This window comes from Gracilinanus agilis, chromosome 3, assembly GCF_016433145.1.
Source record: "Gracilinanus agilis isolate LMUSP501 chromosome 3, AgileGrace, whole genome shotgun sequence".
Taxonomy (NCBI): domain Eukaryota; kingdom Metazoa; phylum Chordata; class Mammalia; order Didelphimorphia; family Didelphidae; genus Gracilinanus; species Gracilinanus agilis.
The window spans coordinates 30,628,878-30,650,304 of record NC_058132.1 but is presented as its reverse complement, the minus strand read 5'-3'; the positions used below and the strand labels follow the sequence as shown (position 1 = coordinate 30,650,304).

At 45.2% G+C, this 21,427-nt stretch overlaps 1 protein-coding gene across 1 annotated transcript; it reads left to right on the top strand.

The window, feature by feature from the left end:
• Nucleotides 1–154: 154 nt before the first annotated feature.
• Nucleotides 155–15,868, top strand: UBE2J2 (ubiquitin conjugating enzyme E2 J2). Its single transcript, XM_044671217.1, has 7 exons — nt 155–181; nt 8,406–8,536; nt 10,575–10,615; nt 12,697–12,799; nt 12,919–13,057; nt 13,966–14,046; nt 15,095–15,868. Exons 2-7 carry the CDS (start codon nt 8,406–8,408, stop codon nt 15,377–15,379), a joined length of 780 nt encoding a protein of 259 aa, XP_044527152.1. The 5' UTR covers nt 155–181; the 3' UTR covers nt 15,380–15,868.
• Nucleotides 15,869–21,427: the final 5,559 nt, after the last annotated feature.

Below are 21,427 nucleotides of genomic sequence, written 5' to 3'. Positions count from 1 at the left end.
CCGGACGGCGGCGGCGGCGGCGGCTCCCTGGCCCGGCCCGGCCTCGGCTCCGCCTCAGCTCGACTCCACCGCCCGCCCGCCCTCCTTCCTTCGCCTTCCCGGCGGGCGGAGCGAGCCCGGGCCCGGGCCCAGCGCGGCGGCGGCGGCCCCGGGAACGGCCCCGGCGGCGGCGGCGGGAGAGGTGAGCGGGGCGGGGCGGGGTCACGGGAACAATGGCCGGGGTCACGGCGGGCTCCGTGCCTTCCGCCCTCCCCTCCCCCAGCGCACCAGAGCATCCCACTGAGGTCCCGAGAGGTGACGTGACCGTCTGGCCAATGGTGGGCGCCCAGGGCTTGCTCACCCCCACCACCCCAGTACTGTCCCCACGGCCCAGCCCTGGGTAAGTCGAGTCCCGTGGCCTCAGTTTCCCCGCCTGTCAGAAATCGGGGGGCTCCGGAAGCTCGGGGCTGTTGTGCTAGTCCTCCCTTTGACAGGCGAGGCCATCGAGATGGGCAGCGGGGGAGCAATTCCGAGCGCTGGGCTTTGGAGGGCGGCGTCTCGGGTGTGTGTGTGTGTGGGGAACCGACACAGTCGAGACAAAAGTCTCCGCTTGAACAGACCCTACGGGAGCTGGGGAGCAGCGGGAACTGAGAACAAGCATCCTTTGCCAGCCTCCTAGTGCTTGATACCGCCCCTGGTTCTGTATCCAGGGTTTGGCGCCCCCCCCTCCCCCCTTCCCTGCCTTAGACTGCGAGCTCCTTGAGGGCAGGGAGACCGTAAGCTCCCTTTCTTTGTGCCTTGGCCCACAGAAGGTGCTTAATAAGTAATCTAGACCAGGGGGAAGAAGCCTGCCAGGTCAATTCATCCACCCCGCTCATTTATCACATCAGGAAGCTGAGGCTCAGACTGTGGAACAGGTGGTAATAGTAACCAAAGGGGCGATTTGGACCCAGGTCTGCTCACTTCTGAGCCAGGGTTTTATCTAACTTTATCTGACTTAACCAAGGTCACATGAGTAATAAGGGTCAGAGGTGGGATTTGTATGGATTTGGTTCTCATTTTTCTGCTTAAAAAACCAGATGATTTGCCCAGGGATCACAAATAGTAGTAGAGTCTGAATTTGGACCCTGATCCTCATTTTATAGATAAAGAAACTTGGGATCAAAGAGAAAGTGATATTTGCCCAGGATCACACAGCTAATAATTATCCAAGGCTGGATTTGAACCCAGGTCTTATAGACTACTAGACTAGCAGTTCTCAAACTTTTTGGTCTCAGGACCCCTCTACAACGAAAAAAATGAGGACCTTAAAGAACTTTTGTTTATGCGGGCTATATCTATCAATATTTATTGTATTAGAAATAAAAATGGATAGTTTTAAAGAAGAGGATTCATTAAAATTAATAAACTGGGGGCAGCTAGGTGGCTCAGTATATTGAGAGCCAGGCCTGCCTGGAGATAGGAGATTTCAGGTTTCAATGTGATTTCAAACATTTCCTAGCTGAATGACCCTGGGCAAGTCACTTAACCCCCATTGCCTAGCCCTTACTACTCATCTACCTTAGAACCAATCCGAAGTATCAGAAAATAAAGGTTTAAAAAATAATAAACCCATTATATGTTAAATTAATATTTGTGAAAAATAAGTTTTTCAAAACAAAAACATTTAGTGAGAAGAGTGACATTGTTTTACATATTTTTGCAAATCTCTTATGTCTGACCTAATAAAAGACATTTGGTTCTCCTATCTCTTTTTGCATTCAGTCTGTGATGGTTTGTTGCCTTGATTTGAAGTATATGGAAAAAAAAAGAGGTATTTTAATAGGCAAATGATGTCTTAATATGATTATGAAAATAGTTTTGGCCTTTCTATCCTGTTCCTCCCCCCCCCCCCCAAAAAAAAGATTCTTAGGGACCTTTGGGGCCACATCTGAGAACTGATGTTCAAGGGCTTGTATCCTGAAGACCTATCCGAGAAGATCCAAGCTTTAGAGATAGAAGGAACTTTGGAAGTCACAACCGTCTCATTTTACAGATGAGACCCAGAGGGGATAGGATGAACCTACATGTCCAAAAGTACCAAGTGGCAGAACCAAATTTGAACTCAGATCTTCTGACTCCAAATCCACTGCCCTTTCCACTGGACTAAAGGGAAGATTGATGATACCTCGTCTGAATATGAGCTGTCCCCCTAAAACAGGAATCTATAGCTGGAGACTCAAAAATAGAACTGATTACAGGCTACATCCATGTTTCTCTTAAGATAGATGGGAATGAAGGTGGTTAATGTATGTTTGGAATTGAATGGAGTCTTCTAGTCTAACCTCTGTATTTTGCAGAGGTGAAAACTGAGGCCTAGAGAGGGAAAAGACTTGCTCAAGGCCTGCCTTTCATAGATAGTAAGAAGCAGAATCCAGGATTCACCAAAATCTAGTAATATGTGGACTCTGACTTGTCACATCTGGAACTGAGGATTCTTTATGTTCTTCACTTTTATCCTTCCATCCTGCTCGACTGGGCCCACTCCCCACCCACACCCAAAACAAACAAACAAACAAAGCCCAGACTTCCTAAAAACAGTCATCAGCCCAATACTCCTAGCTCCTGCCTGAGCTTGAGGAAGCCCTGCTGTGTGCATGCACCCAGGATGCCATTCCTACATTCTGGTCAACTTACCTGGCCCTTGCCCTCCTGGTTTCCCTCTTGGCTGCCTTATGTTTTCAGAGAGGGGTAAATGAGGGTGACTGCAGGGTATGGCCAATGGATCCTGCTGTTACTCTCTTTAGTGCAACAAGTGGTACCTGTTGTGTTGCCAGGTGCTGTTGGGGGCAGGAGACATTAAAATTGAACACAGCAATCAGACTTTGGGGACACTATATAAGGAAGGAAAAAAGGTCTTGCTCCTTCCCCAGAGTTCAGTGGAGAAGATGAGACTGTCACACAAGTAATTGTAGTAAGAGCAGACCAATTGGCACATGGCTGCTGTTATGTTAGGCTTGTCTTACAGGCCTTGGGGGTAGTTTTACTCCTTGGGGGAGGTGGAGGTGGGGACCGTATGTGTCTTTTATAATAAAATTTGGGGAATGACATGATGAGTGACAAAAGCCTTCCTAGGGGTTCAGACTCAGTAGTGCTTTCATAGCCCATTTACTTTGGTGAAAGTGGTTTCATAGCTCTGTCACAGGAGCCTAGGACTAATGATAAAATGGGGCCTGATAGACCATTAAGTTGACTTGTTCATTTCATAGATGAAGAAAAGGGACTTCCTCTGGGCTGGCATTCCCACTTGGGTCCTCTGACTGTCCAGTGCTCTGAGCATCTTGGAAGGTTATATTTGAGGGGGAAATTGGGCTTTTGTTCAAGTCAGTCCTCTGTGTGCTTGCAACTGAAGCTCTCAAGTCACACACTATTTCAGTTATAAAGGGCACTCAGGGAAACCAAATGAACATTAATATTTGCAGAGAAGGTGAAAGGGGAATATGCTGTAGAAATCATGATGTATTAAAATGTGGTTTACAGCTTGTGGTTTCTTGATACCATTTTCCTGAGAACAGTCTGAAAGCGAAAAGAGCATAGATCAGGTCATCAGGATGTCTGTATTTTATAGTCCCAATTGTGCCACTAACTGACTGCAGGATCTTTTGGGCTTCCTTGGTTTCATGATGGTCTTTCTCTAAGGTTCCTTTCAGTGAGCAGATTTATATCTCTGTTATAATGCATACCTTGTATTTGCATGTGTTGATCTAAAAGTCAAAAGATGTATTCTTTTATGCCTACAATCTCCATCTCCAGTTGACTTAAAGAAACCTAGATGTGGCCTATAATCAGTTTTATTTTTGAGTCTCCAGCAGTAGATTCTTTTTAGAGTTTTCATTTTAGGGGCACAGCTCATGTTTAGAACAGGTATCATTAGGGGTTGATCTAGATCAGTAGTCTTAGACTATATTGTTTTACTTGGTGATCTCTGCTCTTGTGTGTTCAATGATTATCTTTTTACAGATGATTCCTCAATTTGTATGTTCAGCCCCATTCTTTGTTGAGTTACAGTCATAGCAGACTCTCCTGGATAGTTTGAACTGCATGTTTTCTGTGGGCATCTGACACTCAGAATATCTAAAATGGAACTCATCTTCTTACTGAACTTTGTTGTTACTGGCAAGGCACCACCATCCTCCTAGCCACTTGGGCATAAACTTCACTGTCATCCTTGGTTCTGCATTTTTGATGTGTGTATATCCAGTCTATAGCCCACTCTTAACCATTTCCACTTTTCACAACTTCCTACATGCCCTGCTCACCACTTGTGTAGCCACAGCCCTACTTCAGGCCCTTGGCACCTCTTGCTTCGATTGTAGTAATAATAGCTTTCAGTTTCCCTCTACTCTCTGCCAAGATGATTTACCTAAAACCTAGATCTGACCATGCTCATTGACCTTTAGTGGCTTTCTAGCATCAAACATTACAGAAATCCTTTGGCATTAAAGGCCCTTCATAACTCTCTTCTCTGTCTCTCATACATCCCAGTAGACCCTTCTTAGCTTTTCTGCCTTCTTCCCTTCCAAGTACTCTGAAAGTCTGTCATACTGGCCTTCTTGCTTTCCCTCTCATAGCCTTACTCCATTGCTCTTCTGCCTTTCCATTGGCTGATCTCTGAATATCTTGAATACTCTGCCCCCCTCAACTCTGCCTCATACTTTCCCCTCCTTTTCCTTCAAGCCTTTCTCAGGTGCCCACCCCCACCCCCATGCTGCAGTGAATGTCTCCCCTCCCACTAGAATTCTTGGGGAATGAATTGGATGTGGCACCTCTCTTTGTATCTGTAGCACATAGTCTTGCACATAGTAAGAGCTTAATGAATGTTTGTTCATACACTACTCATAACATTATATTTGAGACTTGAGAAAAATCTTTGAGCCTTTTTTGATTTTTATATATGTATTTACATATTACATATATCTATATTTAGCTGTTTAATATAAATGCATGCATTATCAAGGAATTTTGATCTCCTGGCTTGGGAATGACCTCAGTTGATAACAATCCCAAGCCCTTACTTAGCAGGTTGTGTTCATGAGTTGCTCAGTCCAACTTCCCAGTCCTGAATCTCCTTGAATTTCGCCAAGCTGAACCTTGTATGCAGATACCCAGCCAGATCAGATGTATTTGGTCTTTTTTTTTTTTTTTGATAGCTTTGATAGCTTCAGTATTTGAGATTGGAAAGAAGATACCTTGGGAGCTAGTCATGTCTTGAGTTGCTACATGTTCAAATGATTTCTCTTCTGGTGTTCTGCCTATTCTTCTTGTGGCACATACGCAGAGTACATTGTGTGATCCCTGCTCTCCAGGAGCCCTGTCTTATAGGTGGCATGGGTTGTAGGTAACATCTTTACATGGAGAAAATGTTCTTTCTAGTTTTGACCTAGACAGCTCAGAAAGCTTGATACTTGGATCAAATGATTTGAGAGAGGCAACTGGCCCTGGGCTGGGATGGAGGTCCTAGAAGAATTGGCAAGAAAATGAAGTCGCTAGGTGATAGAATTATATATGCATACATACACACATATACAAACATGCATTTGTACATACACATGATATTGTTTATATTCTTTTTTATGGATTGGCTTACATTTTCAGATTATACTTCTGAAGTATATTCCAGATATACTTCTGAAGGTCATGTTGAGCCTTTGATTTGTCTATAGAATAGCCAAAAATGCAGTGTGGTTTTACTTGATTTGTGTTAATGTCAATTCACTTGCAACATCCTTTGAAAAATTGAGCATGCAGTTCAGACTATTGGAAGTCAATTTTGTTTAAAGTATTGATATACCTGGACAGAATGACCTTTGTATTAATCTCACTTTCACTTTTGTTTATGTGACAGGCTGTTGCTTTAATTTTCAGGGCGAATAAGTCAATATTCTAGTAGAAGGGAATGGATTCTTTTTGGCACTGCTACCATAATTGTAGTCTTAGTTGTCTTCCATACTAGGTTCGAATAGGTATTTGCCAATATTGGTATTGCATGAGCTACCTGATCTGTTCTGGCTGCTCAGGTGACATGGTAGGTACAGCCAAGCCCTGTGTGGAAGACTCTGCCCAAGCAGTGTTCTTATCTGAATTATCTACATGGAATATGATTGTAGTGGAAGAGTGATCTCATATGCCTTCTTTGGTCAGGGAAGAAACTCAGAGAGGAACTGGTGATCCTAGAATTAACCTGTGGTTCCTTTCGACTTTCTTTTTATTCCTTATTGGAGGCACACTCTTTTCTTTCTTTTTCTTTTAAACCCTTACCTTCCATCTTAGAATTAATACTCAGTATTGGTTCCAAGGCAGAAGAATGGTAAGGGCTAGGCAATAGGGGTTAAGTGACTTTCTCAGGGTCACACAGCTAGGAAGTGTCTTAGACCAGATTTGAACCTAGGACCTCTCATCTCTAGGCCTGATTCTCAATCCACTGAGTCACTCAGCTGCCCCCCTCTATTTTAAGACTCAGAGCATTAAAGAAAGGAAGCTTTGAGATCATGCTGTCTAATAGCTTCATTTTAAAGATGAGAAAACTGAGCCTCAGAGAGGAAAAGCAACTTCTCCAAGGTAAGATAAGGGATCAGTTACAGAGCCAGTCAGGGTCACCTAAACCTTCTGACTCCAAAGCCTTTTCACTGTACCACATTAAGGATTCCTTTGGTTTCTAATCTTGAATGTCAAAAACATAAGGGAATAAACTCATCTTATATGAAGAAACAGTTAAGGATCACTGTATGTGGTGAGGAGACTGATCTCTAATTAAAACAACTATTTAGTACTTGAGGGTGCTATTCACTGTGGAAGCTTGTAGAGAGAGGTGAGTAAGATTGGTAGCCTGCCCTTCAGGACTGATAGAAGAGGAGATAAGCAGACCATAACACAAGCTGGAAGGTAATGAGTATGTAATAGGGGTAAGGACAAAGCCCTGGGAAGAGGCCATGGATGGAGGAATTCCTTTTGAGAAAGGGATGACTTCTTTAAGGAGTTGGCTTGAAACTTGTGCTCATGGAGGAGAGTAGGATTTCAAAACAAGGCCTAGAGGAGCTGTCCCAAACAGATGGAAAAGAATCAAGGCTTGGAGGAATGGCAAGTAAGTCATGTTTGGCTGAAGCTGTGAGTTGTATGACGAAGAGTGATAGGAAAAAAAGGCTAAGAAAGTCAGTTTAGGTCCAATTTTGGAGTTTTGAGTGCCATGCTGTGGAGTTTGGATTTAAATCAGGAAGCCACTGAATATTTTTGAGCAGTATAGAAGGGCTTAATTTAGAGCTCTGTATTGAGAAGGTTCATGTCACTAGTCTTAAGTTGATTAGAAGGGAGGGACTGAAGGTGGGGAACATTAGGTAGGAGGTTAATGCAGGCTTTCAGGCTAGAGGTAACAAGGGCTTTTGAACTAGGTCAGTAGCATTGGAAAGAAAAACAGCTAGAGGTATTTTGGAGGACAGAATCTCCCAGGATTTGGTGAGTGACTGAATTTTGTGATCCTATAGGAAATCAGTGTTCCCAGGACTTGGAGCCCAGATCTCCTGACTTCTTATCCAGCATCATATTTACTATGCCACATCACCTTTGGCTTCCACTCTTGAAAAGTCTTTTAGAGAGAGAGGGATTCCATGGTGATTGGGAGTACCTTTTCTTCTATAAATCCTTTTTTGATCCCCCATTAGGCCTCCCTCTCAAATATTACTTTGTATTTATTTGTGTCCTTGGTTTGCTGGAAAAGAATATGTAATTAATTTCCTTGAGGGCAGGGACTGTTATTGGTTTGGGATTTTTGATCCCAGAAAATGAATAGGAAGATAGTGGTGCCATTAATAAAAATTAGAAAGCCAGAAGGAACCACAGGTTGGGTGGGAAGATGATTTTAGTTTGGGACAAGTTGAGTAGGGATGGGGGGGGTGGGAGTGGGTCACAGTCTGTGAAATGGTTAGGAAGGGTGTTGAGCAGGCATGTGGGCTGGGAAACTATTGGAGATTTTTGGTAAAATAGTGACTGGATGGAATTGGTATCTTAGGAAGATTATCCAGGGAGGCCTAGAATCCCCAGGAGAGTCTGGAAGCAGGAGAGGTTACTGTTGTTGTCAGAGGTGAAGAGATGAATAAACTGGACTGTGGAGGTGTCAGAGAGAAAGGAATGGAGACATTTTGGAGGAAGAAGTCATAGGAGTTCATGACTGATGAGCTAAGAGGAAGCAAGGGAATAAAAGAGCCCATGATGCATGGCCACCTGGGAGATGGTGGTGCCAGTGAGTGTGGGGAAGGGAATTGGGGGGGATGGGGCGGCCTTTAGGAATGAGCTTGTCACAGTAATGGACTTAGGAAAGTGAAATATTGGTACTGAATGACCTGCTAATGAGCTCTGGAGCTCTTTCATAATTCAGATGTTTGTGTTTTTAACAGATGAGCAACAACAGTAATAAGAGAGCACCGACCACAGCAACCCAGAGACTTAAACAAGACTACCTTCGAATTAAAAAAGACCCAGTGCCTTATATCTGTGCTGAGCCCCTCCCTTCCAATATTCTTGAATGGTAAGGTCCTGGATTGGCTTCATTTGTTAACAGATAAAAGCACATAGTAATAGCATTGGAAAAGCTAATTTTCCTTAAGAAGGTTGGCCTTCCTTCTCTATCATCACTTTCTTTGACTTCTGTTTTTTGTTTTCATTCTCTAAAGCTTCCTAGTAGATCAGTGCATCCAGGTATTGAACTCTAATCTTTTTTATTTTTTAAACCCTTGCCTTCTGCCTCAGAATCAGTGCTAAATATTTGTTCCAAGGCAGAAGAGCAGTAAGGGCTAGGCATTGGGGGTTAAGTGACTTGCTCAGAGTCACACAGCTAGGAAGTGTCTAAGGTTACACTTGAACCCAGGACCTCTTGTTTCCAGGCCTGACTCTCTCTACTGAGCCACCCAGCTACCCCCTTGACTTATCTTAATGTAGAAATAACAAATTTTAGATTTGTTGGTGCCTAGGCAAAAATGTAGATGAAAAAGTATTCAGAATGATATTAGAATTTTCTGCATTGAAAGGTATGTATTACTTTGTTACTTCTCTCATGGCATTCTTCAGAAGTCTTTGTTTTTAAATTTTTGCCCCAGTTTTCCAGCTGAGGAAACAGAAACAGGAGAGAATCATAGAGTTATAAAATTTCAGCATTGAAGAAGACTTACTGATCCTTAGATTAAGTCTCCTAATTTTATAGATGAGTAAATGGGAAGCTTTGAGAGTGCTACAGGGTCTTGTTCACTGTAGCTTATGATGGCAGAGCTGGGACTGGCTCCTGTCTGACTCCTTTCCCATCATCCCCTGCTGCCTCTTAAGTGAGTCAGTATTAGGGTAACCCATGAAACCAGTGTCTCTAGAAATGCCATTTGTAGGAATTGATTCCTCAGCTGAGGCCCAAACCCTCCTACACTGGAACCTCATGATATCTATTACTTCTCATTTTGTACACATGACACTATGGGTTGACTATGTCCCTGAATTTTTGCTTCAGAGGCAGCAATTTGTTCCTCTTTTCGAATTATGTTTTAGCTTTAATTGACCTTTACTGTACCAGTTTGATAACTGATTTTTTTCTCCTCAAGGTAGCCATATTACTTCTGGATTAGTTGATTTAACCTCTCATTTAAATTCATCAGATTGGCTGTGTATGTGGCTGTGTGGGTCTTTGGATTGTACAAAATCATTGAGGGGGAGATGGGTAGAATATTTTTCAGGCTTCCTTTTTGTTTTCTGTGGAGACATATTAACCAGCTTGTTGTAGTCTAAATAAATGGAAGAGCATATGAGTGTAGCTACATTAGGGGGGAAAAAGTATAAATATTCCAGCCACACTTTGATTTCACCTTTTTAAAATGTATCATCTGAAAGTGATTTAAGCCTCTCCATCAGGCATTGAAGAGTTTGTAGATTGAAGTATTCATTTGAATTGGACTTTATTATAACTACTGAGTGTCTAAGACCACATTTTATTAATTTATCTTGTATAGGACATTTACATATAATATATGATAATTTTATTCAATAGAAGTAAAAGTTCTTTGGAGACTTACTTAGGAGAAATAACAAAAGTTGTCATCATATTTTATTCGCTAAGATAAGTTAATTTATTTGTAAATTGGTTAAGTTTAGAATAAGTCCCATGATGAAGAAACAATAGTACTCTGCAGAGAGAGCTTTAATTAGACAATATTTTGTTTGGGCACTTGGACTCTGCTCCTTAAATGCTTTCATGAAGAATATACAGCAGGTAGACCTTTGGGAGGCTTTAGTTAGGCTTTTAATAAATGTTTATTGCATTGAATTTGTTATTGAATTGAATGTAAAGTCTTTAAAGCATTTGGGGAATTTTTACTTTATGATATGAGATCCAAGACAGAATTTTTTGTAAGAGGCATCTTTACTTTCCTTACTCAGAAGGAGGCTCTATCAGGACTTGCTCTTTTTGGCACACACCTACCTGTGGTGCAACGGCTGGCAAGGCCTGTCTTGAGGCTGAGCCTGGGGCAGCTTTGGGCAGCCTTGGCCTGGGCAGATTCTTGACATTTGTGCTCTATCTCCCTTAGGCACTATGTCGTCAGGGGACCTGAGATGACTCCTTATGAAGGTAAGCAAACCAAGGCCTCAGTAGGAGCAGCCGCCTGTCTTTCTTCATGCTTCCAAGGAGGTCACACTGCTAAGTATCCTTTGTATGGCAAGACCATGCCCCCTCTTGCATTGCAGCTTAAGGAAACTTGGCACAGGCTTTACTTGACACCTAATATCTACAAGTTCTAAAGAGACTTATTAAAGTTATTTTTTTAGTAGACATACTTTTATTCAACTTTCTTATTTTTTTAAACTCTTAACTTCTAACTTAGAACCAAAAGTGTGTATTGGTTCCAAAGCAGAGGAGGGGTAAAGGGCTAGGCAATGGGGGTGAAGTGAAGAGTCACACAGCTAGGAACTGTTTGAGGTCAGATTTAAACTCAGGACCTCTTGTTTCCAGGCCTGGCTTTCTATCCACTGAGCCACCTAGCTGCCCCCTCAATTTTTAAATTTGGAATTTATGTAAAGGTAATAGAATCTTGGAGTTGTGAGAGACCTTCGTGGCCATCTCTTCTCCAGGAAAGCATCAGCAGCATTCCTGACACATCTAGCCTCTCTTTTGGAATACCCAGTGATGAGGGGAGCTCACTATTTTATTTTATAAAGTGGTTTATTCTGGTTAACTTTTGCTAGCTTTTCCTTATATTGGGATTGCTTAACCTATCTCTCGATAAAAAGAAGTGACAGAAAGAAAGAACTGACTTAGATGAATGGGATAAAGCCATTCTCGTGAGCAAGTTAGGCACTATGGGAAGACCACCCCCAGATTTTGACTGACTATTGGGAAAAATGTCTTGACAATTAGAGCATCTCATTGCTGCCTTGGAAGATAGCAGACTTCCTCAGGCTAGAGGTCTTTAAGCAGAGGCTGAAGGAATGGATGAATGAATGAGCAGGCCTGCTTAGAGGCAGTTCCTCTGCTGGTACTGGTCAGGCCTCCAAGATCCCTGCTAGTTTTCAGATCTTTGAAATTCTGGGCTCCCATGGACTCAGAAAGCTCTGCCCTAAGGTCCCTGGGACCCCCTAAGAGCCACAGTAGCATTTTAGGGCACTTCAGAGTAATTACTGTGGAGGCATTCATAGATATGTCATCATTTATTTATGGAATATATAAATTGGGGGCAGGTCAGCAGAGTTACCAGATGAACAAACAAGAAACTTCCAGGCAGCATATACTTGTTACATTTTATGTACATGTTGAAGCTCAAGGAGATCATGAAGGTTGGGATGACACACAAAGCTTTGTTCAGCATTTGGACCTTGGAGTGACTGAGTAGGAATGGGATTGGTGGGATGGAAAGGAGGATATTCTTGGTGTGTGAGGGTAGACAGAATGATCCTAGGCAGAACTTAGGCACCTGCTTGAGTGGGGTGGGAAGTGTGGGAGAGTGAAAAATGGGGTGAGTAGGCCTGATGATGGGCTACTTTGGGCAATGTCAGGGAAAGAGCTTTAGGGAGCAGCCTGTGATTTGGGGGACTGTATTTCACTATCTGGGAAAACACTGCCAATATCTGGCCAACTGAGTTCAATGTATTTTGACTTTTGTGGGCCTACATGGTGAGAAGTAAAGTAAATATTTACCCTGGGGTCTTCACCAGCCTTGTTTGGTTTGTGGAGGGCAGTTATTCCAGAATACTTTTCTTTAATAATTTTAATAGTGCTTATTGTGTGCCAGGCACTGTGCTAAGCACTTTACAGTTATCTTATTTAATCTTCACAAAAAACTTGGGAGACTGGTGCTATAATTTTCCCCATTTTACTGATGAGGAAACTGAGGCAGACAGCAGTAAAGTGTTTTGCCAATGGTCACATAGCTAGTAAGTGCCTGAGGCTGGATTTGAATTCAAGCCTTCCTGCCTTCAGACCTGGTGCTACCTAGCTACCCCAATTGTTCTCTTAGTTTGTCTAAGATGTGAAATAGACATTTTCTGTGTAGTTAGATTGAGGTCCTGACCAGTGGGCTCATCTGCATTTGGGGAAGATGTAAATGATGATTCTTTTTTTACATTTTGTTTGCAACAGGTCTGTCTTTCTAAATTCTACAAAGAAAATTTCCCAGACTACTAAAGAAGTTATTCTTGGCTTCTGTTTTAATATAGGTGGCTATTATCATGGAAAACTAATTTTCCCCCGAGAATTTCCTTTTAAACCTCCTAGTATTTATATGATAACTCCCAATGGAAGATTTAAATGTAATACAAGGTAAGACCTTTCCCTTGACCCACCTGTTGTCGTTCCTGCAGTTGTTATCTTTGGGAACCCTACAGGGGGCATTGTGTGTACATTCTATAAATAGGTGTCTTCCTTCCCTTTTTGGGCAGGTTATGTCTTTCAATCACTGATTTCCACCCTGATACATGGAATCCAGCTTGGTCAGTCTCAACAATCCTGACAGGTCTTCTCAGCTTCATGGTGGAAAAGGGCCCCACATTGGGCAGCATAGAAACTTCAGACTACACAGTGAGTCGTTAGAAACATATCAGGATGTGTGTGGTTTTGAGATGGAAAATGGAGTTATGAATCAGCAGTTCAAAGTAGCCAGTGTATTAAATGTGTGCTTGGCTGGAAGATCCGAAACTGTATATTGGCTGTTGCTTCCCTTAAAGAGCTTCCTTTAAGCCAGAGCCATATATTCTGATGGTGAAGATCATCTCACTCAACCTCCTTTACTCTCTCAGCCTTTTGTTGACATCTACCCTCTGTTGGAAGCTTGGTTCTGGCTGTGGGGGTAGAGAAAGCTTCATGAAGGGGGTAGCCACTTGAGCTGGGCCTTGAGCTGTGGGGAAGGAGGTCTGAGTGCAGAGGGATCCTTCTGAGGCAAGGGGGAGGTATGTGCACGGACCCAGAGTTGGAGAAGAGCAGAATGAAAATTGAGAATTAGCTGTTTATCTGAATGTTAGGAAAGGAATATACCCTCAAGGGAGTCTGGGATGTGGAATCAATTGTAAAAAGGAGCCAGGGCCCTGGCTCATCCCCAGGAAATTCTGTGGTAATTTTCTTACCTGTTGATGGTATCCTATCTTAGAATAAATCTGTGTATTGGTTCTCAGGCAGATAAGTGGTAAGGGCTAGGCAATAGGGGTTAAGGGACTTTTACCCATGGTCACATAGCTAGGACTTGTCTGAGGTCACATTTGAACCTAAGACCCCCGTCTTTATCCACAGAGCATGAAGTTGGTAGACTGCTCAGTTGAGTTAATTGTAGGGGAACAACCGAGCCAAATGTTAGTCACTATCTTATGGCTTTCTACAGCATTGATATGATATTTCTACAGCATTAGCTGGAAAATAGTCACTTATTAGAGCATCTGAAAGTTATTGTGTGATTGAAGTTTTGTTCTTTAGCTAATATTTTTCTTTCTTGGCAGAAACGACAACTGGCTGCACAGAGTTTGTCATTTAACTTAAAAGACAAAGTATTTTGTGAACTGTTTCCAGAAGTGGTGGAGGTGAGTGCTCCTTAAAAAGGGAAGAGAAAGTTGGGAATAGGTTCTCCTTCCCTACAAAAAATTTCATTTGGTAAGCAGGCTAGCAGGAAAGGGGTGGGTCCTGGGGTGTTTGCTCTATAGCTACAAAATCAGCAGTCACCCTTCCTAAGGAAAGAGCCTCCTGCGGTCAAGAGTCTTGGGCTTGGGAGCCTGGGAGGCTTGCACTCCCTTCTCAGAACTGTTTGGCTCTGTGCTCTCTTTGTCATGTCATTTGATTTGATCTTCTTTGGTGCAGGACATGTTCCTGTAGAGTATAAGCATGCCTGTTGCTACTCCTTGGGCCTGCAAGCTGATGACAGTAGCAGAGAGAGAACACCATATGTGGTGACTTGTTTTAGGATGCCAGTAGTGGAGGCAGCTGGGTAGCTCAGTGGATTGAGATCCAGGCCTAGAGACGGGGGGGTCCTGGGTTCAGATATGGCCTCAGACACTTCCCAGCTGTGTGACCCTGGACAAGTCACTTGACCCCCATTGCCTACCCTTACCACTCTTCTGCCTTGGAGCCAATACACAGTATTAACTCCAAGACGGAAGGTAAGGGCTTAAAAAAAATAAATAAATAAAATGCCAGTAGTTGGGAAAATCAGTAAAGAATTACTAAAAACCTCACAGGTAGGCACTGTGTTAAGCTCGGGGAATGCAAATATAAAAAAAAAAAAAAAGGCTAGAGCCTGCCCTCAGGGAGCTTATAATCTAATGGAGAAAGATGACCCCCAAAAGGGAAGAGGAGGAGGGAAGGGAGTTTGGAGCTTGGGAGCACAAGGGTGTTCCAAGGTCTTGCAGCCTGGGGAGAAAAGTGTTGGACTAATGAGGGAAAGCCAGCTAGGCAGGGGGAGCACAAGGAAGGAGGCTATTCTTGAGGCTCTGGAAGAAGAGGGCACTTGCTGTTGGAGATGCAAGGCCCAGAGGACAGACACCCTTTTCTCTAATGAACCATTGTTCTTCAAGTAGCTCTTTAGCTTCTCTGTGTGGGATAGTCATTTCTTTTTTTGTGTCTTTCTTTTCCTAGGAGATAAAACAAAAACAGAAAGCACAAGATGAACTCAGTAGCCGACCCCAGCCCCTTCCATTGCCAGATGTAGTCCCTGATGGGGACACTCACCATGGTCAGAATGGGCTTCAGCTTCTAAACGGGCATGTGCCGATGGCTGGTCCCAACCACGCGGGCCTGCAGCAGGCCAACCGCAACCACGGACTCTTGGGAGGCGCACTGGCCAACCTCTTTGTCATAGTTGGCTTTGCTGCCTTTGCCTACACAGTCAAGTATGTTCTGAGAAGCATAGCCCAGGAATGAGCTGCACGCCAGGATTCCAAGACCTTGGTCAGAGCAAAATGAGGGAGACTCTGGGTACCAGCGTGTGACCCTGGGACAGATGACAAACAAGCTGGGTCTGGGCCTGCTGGGCTCCTGGGGTTTAGTTTTGGAAGCCTTTACAAAACACAAACAAAGCCAGACCCCAGAGCGGGCACAGCTGGGATCCGAGAAATATGTGAGAGTCTTGAATTCCTGTCTTCTTAACCTCCCTGTGTGTCTGTGGCTGTAGAGCAACTCAGAGCGCTGTGGATGAGAAGCAAGCGCTCGTAATGCTCGGTTTCTTAGCACGGGCCCCTATTCAGTTTGTTGGACCTGTTTGAAGTAAACACGTTTTTAATTTTACGTAATTCGGTCGTTCAAAAAAACCTGAAACTCAATGCCTAGCCCATGTTGTACGTAATGTTTTTAGTTTAGGTGAAGGACTTTGACGCAATGAGACGGAAGTGGCCAGTAGTATCAAACTGGGGAGGGGGGCCTGGGGGGCTCTGGGGTGGGGGGGGCGGTGCTCCTGGTGCACTGTGCTGCCACGGAGGAGCCTCATTGCTCCCCGTCTGATAGCTGATCTTCAGCCATGCTTTGTGTTGGATAATTGGTTTTTGGGGTTTTGTTTTTTGTCAAAATGGATGTCTTAATAAGGCTTAGGATGAACTCTTTAGAAGTTCAGGTAGCCAGTCAACTGTTAGTCGCTTCTGCTGGCCAGTGACAAACTTGTAGACTAATCCAGGGCCATCATTGATTTATCTCAGCATTTTTAGTGTGTTTCTGTTCACTTAGAATGACAAAAGAAATGACTTTTAGGAAAGGATATTTTTCCTTCTATACCACCCCCCCCCTCAAAAACGTGAAATTAAGATTCTGTTTTTGCTTTCTGATCGCAAGATGTCATTGTTTACTTAAATAAATCTGCAGAGAAACTGACAGGCTGCCCAGAATGTGTTGCATTTGTCCCAAACTTCCTGGAGGACCTGTAGTGGAGAGAAGCAATAGGGATGGTGTCTGGTGGAGTTGGGGTGGGGAAGGGTAGAGGAGGGGAATTCTGGACCAGCTCATGTCCAGATGAGGCTCCTCTCCTGCCACATCTGCCTTTGCCCCGTAACCGCTGAGCTGCTTTCTTACTTCAGGCAGTTGGCAAAGCCCACCTGTAACCCGCATTGTCTCCTGTCAGTATCTCCCCTTGATGTAGGTGGCCCTCAGATTCATGGGCTGGCTCAGAGCCTCTCTCTGCTCCTGGGTCCTTAGTTCAGAATTGACGGAGAAGGTAAAAGCTGCCCCTTTTCGAGGGCAAGAAATCCTGTCCTGTGCACAGGGACTTTTTCCTGAAGGGATTCCAGCAGAACGGAGGCCCTTCTCGGGCTTCAGACTTTCCTTTATCATGCTTGACTCAAGTATTTTGGCTTGGTCTGGAAGCAGGTTTGATGCCCTTTGCAGTTGAATGTCCCAGGTCACCTCCTGCCCCATGACAGACTCCCACCTGTGACAAGAAGTCTGGAAGGAGTTGGCATGGTCTGCAGAGAAAAATCGGCTCCACAGCAGGGGATCTGGGCAGGGCAATGTTTGTTCTGGGTGCCCAGTGAGTATCCTAAGAGTGGACTTTCCTTGGGCTGTTGAAGCACAATTGAGCTCTGGGGTCTTTTCTGTTTCTGGGGCGTGCTGGGAAGTAGACATCAAATTGTATCAGCGAGCCAGCAAACTTAGGGAATTGGTTTGTTATATTCTGGGACCAGTTTTGTTTGCAGATGACCAATAGGCCAGTATTAGAATGAAGGAACTGTGATGCCTGCTGCCTTCTAGGGATGATGCAAGAGGAGAGGGATCTCAGAATAGCAAAAACCAGAAATGAGCCTTTGACAGTCTTTGGGTTTTTGATCACCCATTCTTGAATTTAATTTGTATTGCCTAATTTGACCTCATGCAAAGAGTGTCTGTCTTTGTTTCTAGGGCTAGCTTGGTTTTGGTCTGGGCCTTGGGGGAAAAGATGCCTTGGTATGTGTCTCACTGTGCCGAGTTGGGGAGGAGGAGCACTGCCATTTTAGATTCTAAAGATGGTTGGACTAATGGGCGTTCAACCTGTTTTGCCCGTCCTGGAGTGAGCTTGTCGCCGGACCTCAGGGCTCCCCCACCTTTGTTTCCAGATATGCCAGTGGAATGACCCAGCAGGAAGGCAACACTGTTGTCGTGTCTTCAGTAAACCAGGGAACAAAGATGGAAGGATTATGAAACTAGGTGGTTCCCTGCTGGCCACACGGGGCCGGGGGCTGGGGGGTGGGGGGTGGGGGTGGGAGTGGTTCTGAGTACTGACAGGTCCTAGAGTTGAGCCCCTCGTATCTGAAGACATTGCTGTGCAGAGTGCCTCAACTGGAAATGCTAACACACCTTCACCACACTATATCATTCGATAAACAGCTTTGCTATTGCTTCCCATCCTTGTTCTCTGCCACCCCCACCCCCTCCAGTGGTGTCTTCCATCTCAGCTACCCTTTGTTACCTAGGAGATGAGGGAGAAAGAGGTCCTGATTTCACTGGGGATTTTCTCACAGCCCAGCCACTCTCGTACACAGGCGTGTCTAGATGGGTTTTAACCAACAAACAAGGAGCCCCTTGAGTCCAGGGAGAAATTGATCCTCTTGTTCCAGGCTGAAATATTGCCTGCAATACTAAGGCCATAATATTATCCAAATGTCAGAAAATAAAATGAACTTCCTTTTTTTGCTGATGGAACCATTGGGATTCTGACCCTTGTTCTGATCTCCTTGGAGCCCAAGAAGGGCTGGGGTTATTAGGAAATGGGCAGAACTGGTTTTTCCCCCTTTTAAATCACTTGACTCTGTTCAGCTTTAGTTTATTTGAAAGAATCACATGTTTTGGGGGGTGGTGTACAGTTTAATTTTTTTTCCCCTTGATCTCTTCATGAAAATGATGTGTCCTGTTGCTGGGTATAGCTGAGACTTATGCAGGATAGAAGTGACTGCATTATAAAGTCTCTCTTTAATAAAAGAAGAAAAGTCACAGAAAATCAGATTCTGGGGAGCTACATGTGTGTACGTACTTATGGGTGTGCTGACGTGGTGGTTCTCCCCTTGAATTTAACCTGTGGATAAGATCTTCCTGGCCTTCATTGTATGGGTGTGGAGGATTCAGAGGTACACAAATCCGACTGGAGATCTCAGCCCAAAAGAGCATCACTTTCGAGTTCTTAAGGAAGGTCTTGTCTCTCTGGGAATCACCTAGTTGGTGGAGGAGCCGGGAGAAGCTTTGGGGAACTCCAGTTCAGACCCAGGCAGGGTGGCAGCTCTACCCTCGACCTTATACTTGCCTAGGCCGTAGGTCTCTCAAAGTGTTTCTTTCAGTTGGAGCTGAAATGGCGAAAGAGTGGTTATCCGTTAGGCTGGAAGAGAGGTGGCCCAGCAGTGTGGTTTTCTTGGGTAATCCCACTGCCCAGCAGGAGGAGCAGCATAGGAAGGGATGTGAAGTTGGAATGCCCCTAGTGCATTTACTGCTCATTAGAACAAGAGGACCTGATTGAGACCTGGGATTTGAGTGACTTACTGTCATTCCAGCTCCCGGCAGAGGGAGCCAGTGGGCGAGATGAAGCCCTGAGGTGTATCCTTTGTAGTCCAGTGTCCATCAGACAGAAGAGGCAGTCAGGTCCTGGGGCTTGGGTGTCCCGTGGCCTAGCACCCACTGGGCGGGGGGGATTCTGTGATTGGGATGGCATGGGATGGCATGAGAGGGAAGAAGGAAGTGAGCTGTGGTAGGGGTGTCTGGGAGTAGTCCCAGGGCCTTTTGGAAGGAGGGGGAACCAGGATATGGAGGTGGAGCACTGGGAGAGAACTCTAATTGGTTGTTTGGTGAGAGACATCGAATAAAGTTTTTGTTTTCACGTACTGTGTAGCTGGCATAGAGAGAGTTTGCTGTGTTTTAGGGCTATGGATAGATTCATCCTTAAATCCATCAACATAATTCTGTAGTTGGAGCTTGATCTTTTACTGAAGGGCTAAAGGGAAAAGGTCTGTCCTGAGACCAGGGGTCATTCTGAAGCCTCCCGTCCCAAGGTAGCCCAGACACCTCTAGGATCCATTCCTTCGGCCCCTTAAAGGAACAGTGGGTTCTCCCAGAGCAATTCAGCTTTAAACCTCCCTCAGCTGAACCTCTTGCCATCCTTGAGTCCCAAAGGACCAAGTGTGAGACTTCTGATGGATGAGAATTGAACATTTCTGGCCTGACCCCCACCCAACTTATTGACCTCTGGCCATTTTCATGCTATGCCACTGGCATGCAGCTGACCCTTAACCGTCATCATCAAATGAACACGGATAATCCCTGAAAGGATGAGTTAAATAATTGCCTCCTGGCTCCACTCATCCCTATGACTTCCCCCAAGAAAAGGCCTTTTTCAGCACTTCTCCCTATATGTGTGTTAACCCCTTTAGATTGTAAGCCCCTTGAGGGCAGGAACTGTCTTTGCTTCTTATATTGCTATCCTCAGCACTTCACACAGTGCCTGGCACATAGTAGGTGCTTAATAAATGTTTATTCATCTCTGTAGTTTTCTGGCCCTAATTCCTGGACATTTCTGTTGAATCTAAATTCTCCATATGCCCAGCAATGACTGCAGTATCAAGAGAGTTGATTCTGGGCTTTGTGTCTGAGTGAACGGTTCTTTTTCCTGGTGGCAAAGGTTCTTGCCTCTTGAGAGCCATCTTCATTGATGTTTGCTCCTGCCGGTAGACTGGTAGAAAGAGTAATGGCCTGGCTTTGGGGGGAGCTTCCTGTGCCCCCCACCCGGTCTCTGTTAGCCAGCCTTTGTCTTCTTGCTGGTCCACAGTCGTGTGCCTGACTTTGCAGGCCCTCCCCCTTGCAAACCTGACGAGGACACAGGTCACACCGAAAGCCCTCCCTCACACCTCCCCAGGCACCAGGACCCTGCATGTTGTGCAGCACTGTAGGAAAAAGCATGCGTTTGGCCCAGCTTGCACTGCCAAGAAAGGTTGGGCATTTGACTCGGAAACTAGAAGCCAGCTCAGCTATGACAGCAGGGCACCCTAATTGTGAAAGCCTGCGCCCCAAGGGATTGGACTTATCAAATAGCCCATTAAGGGAAAGCAGGAGTTACTAGACTGCCATTGTGCCCCACTGAATAGCTCCCAAGCAGGAGAGCAGAAGGAAGGATGTGGGGTGGCCCCGAGTGATTAAGCCAGCCTGGGGCTGGAGGCTCCAGTCTGACCAAAAGAATATGGCTTTGTGCTTGTCCAGCGCCGTTCTTCCTGGGCCCAGACACTGCAGACACATAACCCTATTGCCCTGGCCTCCTTGGGGAGTTGGGATCCAGGCCTCCCCCAGCCTCCTTTGTGTCCTTGTGCTTGTACTCCCCCGAGGCTCCTCTGACTACGAGACCCCCTGGACAAGGACAGACTTCCTGGATGCTCCCTTTGCCTAGCACAGTTCCTGGCACATAGGAGGCGCTCGAGTAATGCCCCGATTGATTGATTGATTGATTGGTCAGTTGGTCAGGCAGCAGGTGGACTTGAAGGGAATCATTGACGGCCAGTGATTGGTATGTGGATGGAAAGAAGCGGGTTCTGGTAGTAGGTTTCCTTTGGACCGGTTGTGAAGAATCGTAGGAATTCTGGAGGACACTTCGGTGGTGGCACTGGGATGGGGGAGGGTCTGTCTTTTTTCACTTTCCACTTAACGCAAGCTCTGCAGCCTGGGCAGCCTGCTCAGGGCCCCCCAGGATTCAGTTTGGGTGTGAGGGAGCATGTGTGGAGGTAGGTAGGTGTCATCTGTGGCTCTGTGGGGAGAGGGAAAGCCAGCCCCACTAGAGGCCACATCATCTTCCTGCCAGAGCCCAGCATTCAGACTGAGAATGGCAAAGTCTGCCCCTTAGCAGGGGTCATCCCAGCCTGGGCCTGAAAGGGCCAGATCTGCTCCTGCCACTCCTCCGCACCGGCTCCCCAGGCGCCAGCCAACCTTAGTTATGCTTTGTTGGTCAAGGGGAGTTTCCACATGGAGAGGCCCCCCCCCCCC

Coding starts and splice junctions, on each gene's coding strand:
- UBE2J2 (XM_044671217.1), top strand. CDS start 8,406: ATGAGCAACAACAGTAATAAGAGAGCACCGACCACAGCAACCCAGAGA. Junction 10,616..12,696: donor TGAGATGACTCCTTATGAAG/GTAAGCAAACCA, acceptor GTTTTAATATAG/GTGGCTATTATCATGGAAAA. Junction 14,047..15,094: donor TGTTTCCAGAAGTGGTGGAG/GTGAGTGCTCCT, acceptor TTCTTTTCCTAG/GAGATAAAACAAAAACAGAA.